General features: G+C 36.9%; 1 protein-coding gene across 2 annotated transcripts in view; it reads left to right on the forward strand.

Moving 5' to 3' along the window:
* The window catches only part of LOC139140819 (scavenger receptor cysteine-rich domain-containing protein DMBT1-like), a 92,084-nt gene that overhangs the window by 20,839 nt on the left and 54,575 nt on the right, over window positions 1-16,670 (forward strand). For both annotated transcript variants that reach the window (XM_070710252.1, XM_070710253.1), the window contains exons 2-5: window positions 12,806-13,059; window positions 14,268-14,435; window positions 14,730-14,817; window positions 16,115-16,447. In XM_070710252.1, coding sequence (XP_070566353.1) covers window positions 12,806-13,059; window positions 14,268-14,435; window positions 14,730-14,817; window positions 16,115-16,447 — 843 coding nt within the window. The remainder of the gene's footprint in view (window positions 1-12,805; window positions 13,060-14,267; window positions 14,436-14,729; window positions 14,818-16,114; window positions 16,448-16,670) is intronic.

Consider the following 16,670-nt stretch of genomic DNA (forward strand, 5'->3'; position numbering starts at 1 on the left):
TATGAGTAGTTGCTCCACAATCTACTAACAAACTATGCTGCTTAGTTTCAAAATTACATAAATTCTCATGACTTACAGGAAAACAAAATGAATGTTCGTCTGTATCTAGCGCGTCTTTGTCTTTACTTGTCTTTGCCGCGTCTCTGTCTTGTCTCTGTCTTGTCTTACGGCATTCTCTCGTCATGTGTGTCGTGGTTCTGCAAACGTCGCACCACTTCTGCCCTTGTCTGCACTCGTTCGCTTTGTGTCCAATCTTGCCACATCTGTAACATCTTACCCGTCTCGTTGAACCGTATCTACAGTCGTTGCTGGTCCCCCTCTGATTGTGTATCTTCATGACGCCATGTTGACTAACGCCGTCCCCAGAACAGCCTTTCACTACCTGGCTACCTTTATCAGTTTCTTCATAACTTTTCAATGCCATCTTGAACTTTGTGAAGGTTTGTTCCTTCTCGGCTTGTGTTGTGACGGCAACAAAGGTTCTGAAGCGTGAAGGAAGTCCCTTTAGTGTCATGGCAATTAAAAGACTGTCACTGATCTTTTCTCCTGCGCCTTTAAGTGCAGTGGCTGCATTTTCTGCCCGTATCATATAATCTGTCACGTCTTCGTCATCTCTCATTGACATTGTAGTTAGTTCGTTATATAGTGCTATCACTCTTGGTTTGCTCTGCCCTAGATAATGGTTACGTAAAATCTGAAGCGCCTTGCGTCCATTATTCTTAGAGTCTCTGATAATAAGTGATATACTTTTATCATCGAGGCACTGTATCAGTTCAGCGTAGGCATCGTGATTCTTCTCAGGGTCTGGCTCACTTTCATCGCCTTCTTCGGGGGATATGACTTTCTCCAATTTTTGCAGTCGCATGTGACCAAGGAACTTCACCTCCCATAATTCGTACTTCGACTCGTCACCATCAAATTGCAGCCGTGGCCTGGGCCCATAACCTGTTGAGGTGCGGTAGTTCATTCCGTACGGTGCAATGATATAGCGAGAGGAAGCGATAGCTTGTTTCAGTACAATCACTTTCTTTATTGGTCACCAACACGTGCAGTGGATGAACATCACTTGCCAAGTCTGCTTTGTCTTGAACACACACACTAACAGAAAAAACCCACTGGTGCACCCAGCTGGTATAACACATACATGCATAATGAGACTATCATTTACATAAATTATAATATCATTGACCATTGCATCACAAAGAAACTGACCTTTGTGGATAAAGTTCAGTTTACTCTAACAGTTGTAAAGGCATCAAATTGGCGAGTTTATGCAGTTGATTGTTGCCATGGTTGTGTGCGCTAAAATGGGCAGTTGCACGTCTTTCAGACCGCTTAGAGCCAGAATGCAGAGGTTGATTATCAAAATCAGTGGTGAGCTTCAAGATCGAAGGTCAAAAGCATGCATGCAAATAAATTGTGCATTTTCCACCAATCAACATGATCAACAGAAAGACCTTCTGGAGATTATGTAAAATTGCAGTAGAGCTTCCAAAAAGCAGTTCACTGATTGGCTAATAAGTTAACTCATGAATATTTAAGTCAGCTTTCCTTTGATGGCGTTATCGTTGACTGCTATACCATTATAAAGAAAACACATATACTGGGTTTTGGAGGTAGTACTCAAAGTTGTATCACTCACCATATACTCACTGCCATAATCAGAGTTTGACTTGTAGTGTGTTTTCAGATTCATGACAGAAATGTGAAAATGCACGATTTGTTTTATCATTTTTTTGATGATTTCTATCGTCAAGTCTAACAGGAAACTAAAATAAATGAAGTTGAAGGGAAGCTTCGAATTAACTAGTTCTAGTTCTCAGGTGGTATGGGCAGGAACTTAATTGTAAGCTTGAGAGAGGAACAGCAACATAATTGTCAGTGAAACGGGGATGACGTTTCAACTGCCAAAGTCAAATTACCAGCACAGACCATAGACCCTACAATTTTTTTTAGGGTCTGTGCACATGCAGATTAATAGCATTTTTGGTAAAAATTGATCAAATGCCAGCCTCACAATTAAAATGTAGTGTATTGGGTAAAGTGGTAATCCTAACAATTACTGCAAGTTACTATCCCTGACCTTTTAACATGTAAAGTTTTATGTCCATGGTTTTCAAATACTTCAGCTTTGGTACGATCACACAGGTGTGACTGTGCAGGAAAGTTCCACACTATTCTTTAGTATTCAGAGAAGCATGACCAAAATGCATGAATGCAATTTGGGTCACATTTTCAAAATATTCCTCATGACGCCTAACCCTAACCCTAACCATCGGAAATACATATAAACAAACAAACAAACAAATAAATAAACTGCTCTTTATTGACAAATATTAACAAAATAGCTTTTCGCTGTTATTTTATTAAAAATAACAAATAAACAAACACAAACACATACACACAAACAAACACAGACACGAATAAACATTCAAGCCCCCTGTGGACAAACGTCGATAAAAGGCCAAGATATGGCAGTGAGTGAAGTATTTTTTCAAGTTTTTGTCGATTCAAAGATTGTATGCGTAAATTTCTCTTCACCAGATGCAGCTATATTTTTACAAGTAACGTGAACAGTTTCTTGCGTTACTCGGAATGTTTTTTGTATCAATGATATATTTCATTGCTAGCAACACCTCCGGGTTGTCAATTATCTCTCAAACAATGGTGTCAGGATGTTTGTACAAACCCACTCAACATTTTACATGATCAAAACAGGAGAGACTGCAAAGTGATGATAAGGAAAGTAACAAGAAGGAACCAAAATACCCTCTGCTACTCCAGTCTGACGATTCCAACCATGACAGTGATGTATTCATGCATTACAGAACAGTTCACGTGACATGCATTCTATATAATATTACACAATACTTTTCACATTGACATCGTACATTAACCCTTTGACCAACTGCACAGTCAATTTTTGTCACCTTGACAAATTGTAACCCAGATAGTTTTTTTCAGATTTTTTCCAGATTTTTGATCAAAAACTGTAGCCAATAAAAAGTGATATTCATTCAGAGCAAAACTGTCAAAAAAATTACAAAGGAATTCCTAAAAATTGGAAAAATTTTCAACTAAAATTTTGGCGGGAAAAATTACAGGACTCAAAGGGTTGAGCTATAAATGTATCATAATGCCATTGTTCTAGGGTTTGGTTCAATAGTCAAAAATTGAATCGAAATTCCTGCATAATATCCACCATTTAGCTGCATTAACAAACAGAGGGTAAGGGGGAAATATAGAAACTTTCTAGAAAACTTTCTCAGGCCTGTCAATGTGAATCTTACATAAATCATCTATTTCTTTAAGACCACAATGCATACGAGCATAGGTTTTGGTGATTGACACACGGCCAAGTGGTCCATGTTGGTTTCCAGATATAGCTGCATGCGTATGACATATCTGACACTGCTGTAAGAAATGCAGATAAGGTTTGTCAGAGTTGCATGCATGGCAACTGTTGCAGCTTGTAGCCTGAGCCATAAATACATCTTTCAGTAATCATTCGCCAAAGCTCAGTTGTATTATTTGTTATTCTTACATGCATTAATTATTTTCAAAAGTGTAATAAAAAAATAGCGTCAATGACACTGTAGCTCCCATCCTGGACTATTTAGTGTTTGTTCTCTGGTCAGATATTTGAACATGTGTGAAAGGGATAAAGTGCATGAAGTGAAAATACTTAAATGAAATGTACTGGAGACAGTGAAATATGTTTAATGTAATTATTCAGAATATAAAATGGAAAAAATACAGAATTAGATATATCGAATACTGTGATACAACCATTAAATCAACAAGTCATTTACAATGACATAGTCCCCACTTGTAATAGGAGTATTAGTCTTGATGGGGCAGGAAAATGTGGTCATTAAGAAGTATCACTGGAGTGTATATGTTGAGATCTATGGGCACATAGGTCTATGTCGTTGTTCCCAATTTGAAACACATGAGGCATGTCTAAGTTATGGTTCTAAATCGGGAAAAAAGATCAGACCTCTAGCAGTATTGGCCAGCCAAGAAATACATATGTGCATTATAAATGAGGTACAAGATGTGACATCTTAAGGTCTAATATCCTATCAAAATTGGAGGGTATAGAACTTGTGGTTACTGAGATATGCATATATATGTATAATCCAGGTCAAAGGTCATCGAGGTCACATGACATTTTGAAAAAAAAAATTATATTGCTAATTAATCCCTATATGCCAAAAAATCAGATCTCTAGCTCTATTCGCTTGCCAGAATTAGATGTGTACATAATTAATGAGGTAAAGCGTGTGTTGTCATAAGGTCTCCCATCCTACTAAATACAAAGGACATAGCACTTGTGGTTACTTATTTATTGACATAAACATATATTTTAGGTAAAAGGTCATCGAGGTCACATGACATTTAGTCAAAAAATTTCTCTCCTATAGTTATCCCTATATACCAAAAATCAGACATCCAGCTCTATTGGCTCGCTCAGAATGAGATATGTGCATAATTAATGAGGTACAATATGTGGCGTCATAAGCTGTCCCGTCATACCATACATGAAGGGTGTAGCACTTGTGGTTAATGAGTTATGGACAAATATGTATATTTGAGGTCAAAGGTCACCGAGGTCATGTGACATTTTGTCAAAAAAATTGTATTGCTAAGTTATCTGTGTTAGCGCTGGGTTTGGAAAGCTGTTAGCCACTGTGGCGAATAGTTTCAAATTTTATTAGCCACAGACAAATTTTATTAGCCACACATTTTTACGAAAACAAAGCTTTCTATAATGCTATAATCTCCAATGTTGGTTGCATGCACAAGAATAAACTATAAACACATCAACCTTATATCCAATTGTCTTCATTTTAACACTGGAAATTGCTTGATTTTGGACCCCGATGCAAATCGACAGCAGCACGCAACATTGAGACCACGATTAAAATGAACTGCAACACGGAAGGTTGGGACCGCGAGGCAAATCAACAGCATGACAGCAACATTGAACGTTCGGACGGCGATTAAAATAGAAGTTTGGTTACAGTAATTACGTTACATCAGTACATGTAGCGTCTTTGTCACGTCATACAAGACGTCGCGTAAATGTGGCACAGACGTTCGGAACATCATCAAATGACACTTCTACATGTAGTCTTAATTATGTGTAGTAATTTTTAGATTTTCTTGGTGATTTGCGGGAATTTAGACAGGAAATCTCGTTAAGTACTAGTATCATTGTAAATTAGCAAACATCTTTGATATCAGAAAATTCCGAAGAGTACACCTGTACAAGACGTACGTGCTATGATTTCCTGATATAAATGAAATGTTGTCTAATTCAACTTTCTACCTGAAGCTGTCACAAAGATTTTCGTAAACCACATAAATAACTGTATTACAGAAAATCGGTAAATTTAATGCGAGGATACAACGAGCTTGAATAGTCCTCGCGTAGAGAAATTAATTGTTTCTTAAAACTTAGACGAATTTCGTATGTTTCTGAAAAAACAATACGACAAAATCAACCAAAAAAATCACAACTGAGCATGGATACGCGTACGCCACTGTGTGCCTTCAGACGTACACGTAATTAGATTATAACCTCTCTAATGAACAACAACACAGAACGTCGAGACCGCGATGCAAATCAACAACAACATGGAATGCGTCGCTGGGAAGGCGATTTTTATGAACATCAATACGGGACCATGAGGACCGCGATGCAAATCGACCACCATTAAAATAAGACCTCGATTAAAATGCGCAACACGGAACGTCTAGACCACGATGCAAATAAATTTCAACACCGAACGTTGTGACCACGATTAAAATGCGTATGTCTGCTGTAGCAAAAGTTTCAATTCTCGCGAGTGTTCGCTTTGCTTGCTGTACACTAGACAAAATGACGTCAAATTTATGGCGAGACTAGGGCTCGATTGCGTCTGCCTGCATTTTCAATTCTCGCGATAGTCATTTATGTGCATGCTGTACACTATACAATTTGACGTCAAATCTCTCGCGAGACTTGGCTCGATTGCAATTGCGTACGTCAGAGAGAACAATACGGAAGTAGATATAGTTTTTTCGCGAATCGCCGAAAGAGAAGCACAGATCAACAAAAGACTAAAAAACCCCACGTTTTTGCTTATTTTGCGGAATTTTTTCAACAAAAATCACTTTCGCCACTGTGGCGAATTAGGATCGATTTTTCTTCGCCACTGCTGATTTCAATTCGCATTTGCGAACGTGGCGAATGGGCAGCGCGAACACAGGTTATCCCTATATACCAAAAATCAGACCTCTAGCTCTATTGGCTCGCTCAAAATTAGATATGCACATAATTAATGAGGCACAATATGTGGCGTCATAAGCTGTCCCATCATACCATACATGAAGGCTGTAGCACTTGTGGGTACTGAGTTATGGACAAATATGAATATTTGATGTCAAAGGTCACCGAGGTCACGTGACATTTTGTCAAAAAAATTGTTTTGCTAAGTTATCCCTATATACCAAAAATCAGACCTCTAGCTCTATTGGCTCGCTCAAAATTAGATATGTGCATAATTAATGAGGTACAATATGTGGCGTCATAAGGTGTCCCATCATACCATACATGAAGGCTGTAGCACTTGTGGTTACTGAGTTATGGATAAATATGTATATTTGAGGTCAAAGGTCACCGAGGTCACGTGACATTTTGTCAAAAAAATTGTTTTGCTAAGTTATCCCTATATACCAAAAATCAGACCTCTAGCTCTATTGGCTCGCTCAAAATTAGATATGTGCATAATTAATGAGGTACAATATGTGGCGTCATAAGCTGTCCCATCATACCATATATGAAGGGTGGTAGCCCTTGTGGTTACTGAGTTATGGACAAATATGTATATTTATGATCAAAGGTCGTCAAGGTCACATGACATTTTGTCAAAATATCCGAGATATCTGCGTGAATGGATGGACTCACGGATGGACGAACAGACGGACATGACCCAATCTATAAGCTCACTGGACTTCATCCGTGGGGACTAAAAATTGTGTCACTGCATCCTTTTTGCAATATGAATACGATGAGAAACTAAATTTTTATTTTTTGTGGCCTTATACATGGGAGTCTATGGAGATCTGCCTTATACATGGGAGTCTATGGACGTGTAAACTAAAAATATGCAAATTTCACCATGATTTGCCCAAATTTGGGAAAGGTCACTCCTATGCACTTCCATACCAAGTTTCAAATCAATCGGACTGGTGGTTTCAGAGCAGGAGATTTTTTGACCAAAAATGGGAGAAAATTACAAAAAAATTCATGAAAAATAGCAAGTCCAAGATACTGACCCAAGATGCGCACAATCATTTCATGTCAGCCCAAAGTACTTAAATGCTAATTTTTCATGTAATCTGCTCAGTGGTTATTGAGTTTTTTCAATTTTGACTGTTTTCACATTTTTTCACTTAATTTGCATATTTTTGGCAATGACAACTTCATTTGAACAAAATCTCATCTACAGCCCATCATCCATGTACATACCAAATATCAAGATGAAATGTACAGCGGTTTTGGAGTTTTTGATGTTGACGGACAGACATACAGACATACAGACATACAGACACACAGACATACAGACATACAGACATACAGACATACATACATACAGACATTTTCCTAGCCTATAAGAATAGCTTCCATTGCCATATATACATATGGCTATGGGAGCTAAAAATGAGGACAAATATTTATTTTTGCATGTTAATGAGTAAGTGAACAGTCCTATTATGACCAGTCAATATTGTGTAATGTTCCACATGAAGTTCAACTTTGTCATCCAGTGTGGATGCACCAGTATAGCAATCTTTACATGTGCTTTGGCTATGTAACTGTCTGGACCAACAGGTGCTAGTAAGTCAGGCAACTTAACATACACCTTTGGTTTCATGTTTGCTGGGGAATACTGCAAAATATTGGGAGCAAACTGTAAGCATAAAGTCCCAAACATTCTGCTCTAGACGAGGAGGCACCGTAATCTAGACCTCTATGTTGGCACTATACTTTTAAACAGACAAGCAACATTAATTCTCTTGACCCAACAAAGTGGCTGGAGCAGTTTCATGTGATTTGTGCTAACCTTATTGGGTGTAAGAGTGTCTTTAATAAATCAGTACACACAACTGTGAAGTATTTTGTGTTTTTGTTCAGCATTTATTCATTGTAAGACACTTTCTTTCAATTGGTGATATTATTCTCCTTCAAGTCCCCCTTCAGTCACACAGTATTTTCAAGTCCACGCAAATGTACCCTCAATCTTTTCAAGTTCCCCTCAAATCTCTTGGCCTCCAGAGCTCTCTAGAGCTGTTCATGAATGCAGCCTTTTAGTGCTTTGAACAAATTCTGCAAACCGATTCTATAAACCCGGAAATAGGCAAATTTAAGACTCTGAGCTAGATTGTAGAGTAAATAAGACCACTACATGAGTGCATATGAGGAAAAAAATACAGAAAAAGAGAACTTCCCGGTGTAACCATAGAGAATAAAGCATGTAGCTATTAAATCTCTGCATGAAGAAATTCATTCACTGTAAAATCCATGGCACACAACCAAATCACTGACTAATCCAGAATTTAACCAGTTTAATGTTTCCTTTCTTTGTGTTTCATAAATGATACCCTACTCTGTACATAGAAATAAAGTGGAGAACCAGTCCATTTCCGATTTAAACTATTTCGTATTTGTCAAATAAAAGCTGATATATCGCTGCCTTTCAAAAGAACTGTACATTTGGCACTAGCTGTTTTAGCTTTCATGGGGGTCTCTCCGTCCAGTCTGACTGTCCTCCGCTTGGGCCGTCCATTGCATGTACCCCCACTCAAGAAGGTGGTCTCCACCAGGCCGTTGGAACCACTTTCACTTTCGGCTTTCCAAAGGTCTGCAAACACAACTTTGCAACCCAAACCTTTGCCCAGGAAGCAGACTGGCGGAGACCCCTCACCCGCATATTAATTATTATTCATTAAGTTTACGGTGTTGATGACAAACTTGTCTGTTGATCATTTTTGAACCACATCTGCAATGTTGACGCAAATCAGCAAAAATATCAAATCTGCACTTTCAAACTTTCCTCAAAGGGAGGGTGGATGGAATTTAGGATAAATGGAATAAGTTTCAATTGTGATGTAGATGTTTTAATCATCCACTGTCAATGTATGAAGTGTGTTGTATTAGCCTTTTTGATGCAACTTTAACTTGCTGTGTTCAGTATGTTTGTTAATCCTTGTATCGTTGAACTGTACAGGTATTTTTGCCGTACCACACTTCTTAAGTGTGTTGTTGCGCAATAAACATTGTATTGTACTACAATTAGTTCTGACAAATGAATTGTCAGGATAGGACTAAAAGGAATGGTCCACCATATAATTATATAGATGTTACTTTACTATATAGTGTAATTTTTCAGCTATTAAATTCAGACGTTCTTTATCGATCTGATCTTGATGCTGTTTAATACCATGACTTTCATCATGCTGTTGCCCTTCATTATTGTATACTGAGAGTTCTGTTGGGGAAAAAATGTCATTATTTACTTAAATCTGCAAGGGGATGCAGCCATCGCTTTTCTGAACAATCTAAACAAATAGTGATGAATTATATTTTGAATGCATTCTTGTAATGATATTTGAACAAGATTTTTAGCATACATGCACCATGTGATATATAGGATAAACCTTTACGGCATTGATATATAGGGTTTTGCAGACCCTACGTGAAGTATATTGTACGTTGCGGACAATGCATTGTGCTTATCTATAACCCTTGTACATACTTCAAAGTACTTTGAATTCATAATAACGTTTTTCTTATTCATTCATTACTTTGGAGTCAAATGAACTGAGGGTGGAGTATGACCATTTCATGAATGTCATAAATTTCAAGGATTTCAAGCACTTGGATGGGGCATGATCTTGGATGTGCTTCTCACAACCTGAGTTTAATAACTTCACGTGCAGAGTGGGAATTAAATCCTCAAAGCCTTCCAGTGGGTTTCTTGAAACCACCCAAGCATCGAGTTGCTCTCAAAATCCACTGTAATTGGGGTGCCTGGAAACAATCAACAAAGAACAGCTAGCTAGGTGTTCTTTATAAAGCTTTTTTAACAAACACAGAATTCTATTGTTCTAGATACTAGATGTATACATTAGTTTATCTGCCGTAATATACAAACATGAGGAAACAATCTGCTCTTAGATTGCCGCTTTATCATGTGCTTTCAAGTCCAATGATTTCAATTTCTTTGTCATCCAAATGTAACAAAACGTTTTACTAAGCCGTTTATAGAAATGAATTTGTCTCTAATCCTGAGGAACAAACAAGCAAAATTAGACAACAACATAATTCCTGCCTGCAAGGCTAGCATGTTGGCATGCATACAAAGTCTCTGGACTGTGTCTCAGCTACTACATGTAGCTTAATAAGCTTTTATTATTCTGTTGATGCCAAACAAATTTGATTGATTGCTTGCATACCTGGAAGCATACCCTTAGGGGAAGTGTGTGTCTGTCCGTCTGTGATGCCGCCTTTGTCTGCAGGCTGATATACAACAGGTTGTTGTACTGCAGCGGTTTGCACATGTTTGAATTTTCTTGTAGTCAATTAATCCTGGACCAGTAAATTGCTTGATGCAGCCAACACGGTGCTCCAGTGTTTGTGTCAGTGAGAATTCGGCAATCTGTGATGTAGTCGTTTATTCAGTATGGCAATTACAGGCACAGTACTGCATAGTTTGTCAGCACTTTATGTTCAGTTCTACCCATGTTTCAACTACCATTATTTTCTATACATGTAGTATGTGCTAATTTGTGCTGTTCATGCAGCTTTGTTCATATTCTTTGTTCAGGAAACTAACATCTCCATTGGATATTGTCAGAGCGACAAAACCATGAGTTCAAACTCATCAAAATTCAGTGTACCTTGCCCAATTTTCTGAGAATTTCATTTCCTCTGATTAATCTTTGAATTCTTCATCATTCATCAAAACTAGACAATGACAAATGTCATTTTTTTCCCACGCAAAAGTCGACATTGGAATATTAAATTTCTCATATAAGACAATAATATTAAATTCCATTTCATAATCACTCATCTTAGTGGTCATAGTGTATATTCTGCTTGGTTTCCAAATGTCTGTGTTGCCTCAAATATTGCCAGCTATCTCAAAGACACATTCAAATAAATAGCTACACCAAAATTGTGATAAACAAAACCAACTTTTCCCTTTATCAATGGCTGCCTGGACAATTTATCAACTTCAGTTTGTAATTTGTGAATATATAACAGTTGCTGTCATCACAGTGACAGACAGTGAGATACAGTGTGAATACCATATGGAGCATTTATTGCACAAATATTTGTAACTATAATATCTCTGTATGATCAAATTGCATAGTTTGTAAAACAATTATGCCAAGAAATTTGTTACAACCACAATTGGCAGTTAATCCTAGAACTGTATAGGGTGTATGGCAACGGAATGATTTTGTGTGACCTGGTTTTAAGTGCCAGAGTTTTATCTTGACAAATATATCAATCCCTCATCACTCATATTTCATATGCCATTCTCTGACAGATTGATTGGCAATACAGCATTTTTTGAATATTATAAATAATCTTTGAGATTTACATGACAGTAAACAGAAGTCTTATGATCTAGTTGTTGACCTGGTTCTCAAAAAGACTTTCTGGTCACAAGTTCCTTCAAATCTTCCTTGGTTCTCAGAAAGATTTGCTGGTCACAAATTCCCTCAAATCCTCCAACATCCAAATTTGTGCTTTCATCCTTAATTCCATGCCAGTAAAATCACTGTTCATATCAGCTGTTTCTATGTTATTCATGGAGTACATGTCTATGTACCAACAGGGACTTTATGTACATTTAATCGCAACCAAGAAGTTCACAGAGACCTTCCATTTTACATTTCAGAAGCAGACAGAAAGTTTGCATGGAAAACACTGTTATTCTAACAAAATGTGATACTGCAAGGGTTAAAAAAACAAAACAAAATGAAAATGAATCTCTCTTTTTCCTTTTTTTCCTGCTTCGTATAGATTTGATCAAGAAATTAGGAGGTGGAATCACAAACACTAGAGAATGCAATTGTAGTCAAAACAATCACACAACCGTTTATACCACAAAGACTTTAGTTCTATTGCTTATACAATGTAGATATTCCATAGATATCTATAGAGGTTGTATGGAAGTTTATAGAGTTTTGGCACTATTTTATAGAATTCTATAGAAAAGATTCCATAGAAGTCTGCACTACATTTTTAGCAAGGGATTGTACCAGTATATTAGATATCGACTAAAATTGTTATTTAGGATAACAATAGCAAAGAGAATTAGTTTTTATGCTGATAGATATGTCAGGGTTTTTTTAAATATGTCAGGTATATTTTGTATCATTCATTTTCAATCAGATGCAGAAAGAAACTAAGTCATTTGACATGCAGTCTAAATCTTGTCAGAGCAAGAATCCACAACTTCTTTCCTTAGTGGTACCTTGATGTAAATTATTTGTAATCATACCATTTCACTTGCTTTTTAATTATCAAACATAATAAAAATTACTTCGATTTGTTTATTAAATAATGGTAGTTGAAGAGAAAAGCAAAAACCTGTTTTATTTTCATTTTAATATTGACTAATTGATACTGCTAGTACCACCTGGAAATTTGTCACCATGCAATTATCCCGAAAATAGTTTCTGTGGCGTCATATTGTGTATGCCACTTTTAATATGTGTGTTTTATATCATTTCATTTCAGAGTTTGTCTATCCCTTGCCATGTGACTTTGAGGAGTCTTATTGCCAGTGGGTTCAGATGACGGATGATAATTTTGACTGGACAAGAAATAGTGGCAGCACACCATCTGGCAGCACAGGTCCCACCGGTGACCACAGTAAATCAGACGGTAGTGGATACTATGCCTTCATTGAGGTGTCCTCCCCGAGAACTGAAGATGAAGTTGCAAGGCTAATTAGTGATTACTTATTGCCTGCTCTAAATGAAAACTGCAGTGTAAGCAGCAAACATTTCTCATTAACGACAAATATAGAAATTTCTATCTTCAAGGGTCATTGTGACATATGGAAATGTTACTTACATCAAAATATGAGATTGTTACATTTATATTGGACCTTATCAGACTTCATTACGTATATATGGTACACCTGTGAGTTGTACAAACAGTATTCGTAAGGGAAAGCTTAGAGAAAAGTGATCTCACATCTGTTGACTTTTGATGAAGGAAAACATTTACGATCTAGTCTCAGGATAAAATGTATTTTCCTCTGTCAACTTTCATTTTGTGGTTTTTAGCTACTATAGACTATAGTCTATAGAAGCTATTGGATGTCCGTTTGTGAGGCATCCGTCCACTCAAATATCTTGAGAACCGCAGTACTTACTGATTTGATATTTGTTGTGTAGATGAAAAATATAATATAATGTAATATATGATGATATCATCAATTTTGTATTTTTGCAGCTAATATTTTGCCATTTTTGGTCAGGCCGTCCTGAAATGAGCTATCAAAGATATCCACCTTCTTCATCAATACATGTGTCACAAAAAGTTATTCTCTACATATCACAACAGAGCTCTGTCAACTATTGGGTCGCTTGTTTTTTCAAAACCGCTGGTTAGACAGCTTTAATATTTGGTTTACAGGTCCCTAGGATGACCTTAGTGAGATAATTTCATACAGTCAGGAAATACTTAATTTTGTATCCATGGCTATAGTAGCTTCGGGGACTTTGGCCCTATGTTTCATCAAGCCCTCACTAACCAATGACTAGCCCAGATGATTTGTACATAGTAAACAGTTGTTATACTACCGGTATGTAGGGTAGTTTTAAAATTTAGACTTCAGGATATTTGTGCCATATTTTGTAAAGATATGTCTTACGGTGTCAAAGAGATTTTGATCACCACTTTATTTGTAATTCTTTTATCAAAAAACTCACCTTCACAAACAACTAGTAATCAGATAAAACAGTAACCCTATCATTCTTTATCATTTATAATCAAAGGAGGAAAATGCAATTAAAAACATGCAATGAAACATAAGTTTTCATTCTCATCAGTGCTCTGTAGAAATGCATGTCGTGTTCTATATTGAAGGTATTGATACTTTCAAAAATTACGTTTTACTTTAATTAATACAGCTGTGTGATATGCGTACTGACAATGATATACTTATGAGTGTCTCATCTGTTTTCCACAGATGACATTTTACCATAGCATGTATGGTTCTGATATTGGTCAACTTAACATCTATACAAGAGAAGAGGGTAGCAACACTGACGATCTAAGATGGAGCAAACAGAATAACCAAGGAAATTCCTGGATAGAAGGCTCAGTAATTTTCTACAACATACAACGTCCATTCCAGGTACAAAGAAATTCAAACTCCCTAAAACTGATCAACTTCTACTTCACTCTCTGCAATTAGCTTGTAATTTTGTAATAAGAAAAAATCAAATATTTAATTTCAACCTGAATGCTGAATGACAGATAATTTGGCAAATGATGGAAATGATGTGATACAGTCGTACAGAATATATAGATATGTCTGTAAATAATGAAATAGAAAAGCTCCATTTCTTATGTTGATATTAGTCAGTGGAGACTACTTTCAGAAATGCCATCATGTTCATGGAAGCTTTTGATTTTTCTCCCCATGTAGGTGATCATAGAAGGTGTGGTTGGAGATGGGGTCCGTGGAGATATAGCGATAGATGATACGTCTTTCTCAGAAGGCTGTTATAGAGGAGGTAAAGAAATTTATTAAGGGAAGGTTTTGTAGAAAAAAAGTAGTTTCTCCATAAACCATCGTTTGCCATGTCCTAGGTAGTTATTTGGTAAACTTAGTTCACAGAGAAAGTGATAGCAATTAATTTGAAATCTAAGTTTTTAATACAATATTCCTTTTATCCCGTAAAATCTTGAGTGATGCCTAGTTTGCAAAACTCGTAACTTGAAGACATTTTCCGTAATCTACATGTGAAGCATCTTTGAATAACAATCTTTCGGTTGAATGAGAAGCCATTGCAATCAAATTAATTTGCACTATGTTCCGATTTTTTGATCTCGTTTAGTTTTGTGCATATGATGACGAAATTTTTTGTATGTGCAGTTTTTAGGGGGAAATTGTCTCATTTTTGGTCAAAACTCCTTTTCCTCTTATGGCCTTACACTATATTACATTGTTTCTAAGTTTTTTTAAAATTGTTGCTCATGACTTCTGACGTACAGTCCCATAGGATTATATAATTATGACACACTTTGCCAATTTTTAGCTCACATTTGGTATATGTGCAAATACCAAAGACAGCTTATACGGTAAGTCAGCGGCATCTGTATGTTTTTCTGTCGAGTCCTTTGGACGTCTTCAAGTTACGTTTGTTTCGCTTCTGTCAGGAATGTTTGTTGAGTGTTCTATTTTTACAATTTATTTTTTATGTAAAAAATTTCACAGTACAGTAGTTATAGTTGCCTTTGTTATTGACCTTCAGGAGCTATGCAGTGATTTCCTTCATTGTTGTTTTCAGGAAAATTAAAAGTGGAGCTACATCAATCACTAGGTCACTTGTAATTTACCTTCCAGAACTATATCACTTGAATACTAAATGGTCAAACCAAAATAAATCTGATCATTGACCCTGGAGGTCCAGGTTCTGTGCTCAGATTACATGTCATTGAATAAAATGAGTTTTAAAGGGCGAGTAGCTGTAACTTTCCACGGCTTTTTTCTCTACTTTTGTATTGATGTCAACTACAGTGTCATGTTCTACCCCCAAAGTATATTGAGATACACAGGATTCAGGCTAATTGTCAACTCAGCCTGTTCATGTGTAGATTGCATTGTTGACCAGTGAAGTCTGATCCAGACAAGAATACAAATAACAATGCATGCTTTAGGGAAAAGAATAAGAATCTGCAATCAACAGACAAAACAAAAAATAAGTGAGAAAATTATCAGAAGTTATTGCCACTGGCCCTTTAAAATTGTCATATAGAGCAACAATGTCGCCCATAAGATTTAATTTATAAATTTTTTTTTGCCCTCAGTGGAGGGAAAGGTGCGGCTCGGAAACTCCAGGAGCACTGACCAGGGCATTGAAGGAAGAGTTGAAATTTTCCATGATTCAGAATGGGGAACCATCTGTAGCTATATGGTTTGGGATGATAGTACAGATGGAAAGGTTGCATGTCGCCAGCTTGGGTATACTGATACTACTCAGGTGCAACGACTTTTGTCATCCACGGGGCTTCCATTTCACTTGGATAATGTCACGTGCATCGGCACGGAACAGAACCTGACACAATGCGGTCACAACGGATGGGGAAATATACGCGCTTTTTGTAGTCATCAGTTTGATGATGCAATGGTCCATTGTACCGGTAAGCCACATCTTTGGTCGATGATAATGTAGGAAGACACCCAAAAGAGTGACTCTGTCCCAAGCCATTTTTCATGCCATTCACTGAGACATTGCCTCTGTTACTAACACAAATTGGTAAAGGTTTGCTGACATTAGTGTTTGAGCTTTATCACAATCTCATTCAAAGGAAATCTTGTTCCCTGTGATTTTTGCAAATTAGGTACCTTTTTTTTTTGTATTCA

Source organism: Ptychodera flava, chromosome 9 (assembly GCF_041260155.1).
Source record: "Ptychodera flava strain L36383 chromosome 9, AS_Pfla_20210202, whole genome shotgun sequence".
NCBI classification, from domain to species: domain Eukaryota; kingdom Metazoa; phylum Hemichordata; class Enteropneusta; family Ptychoderidae; genus Ptychodera; species Ptychodera flava.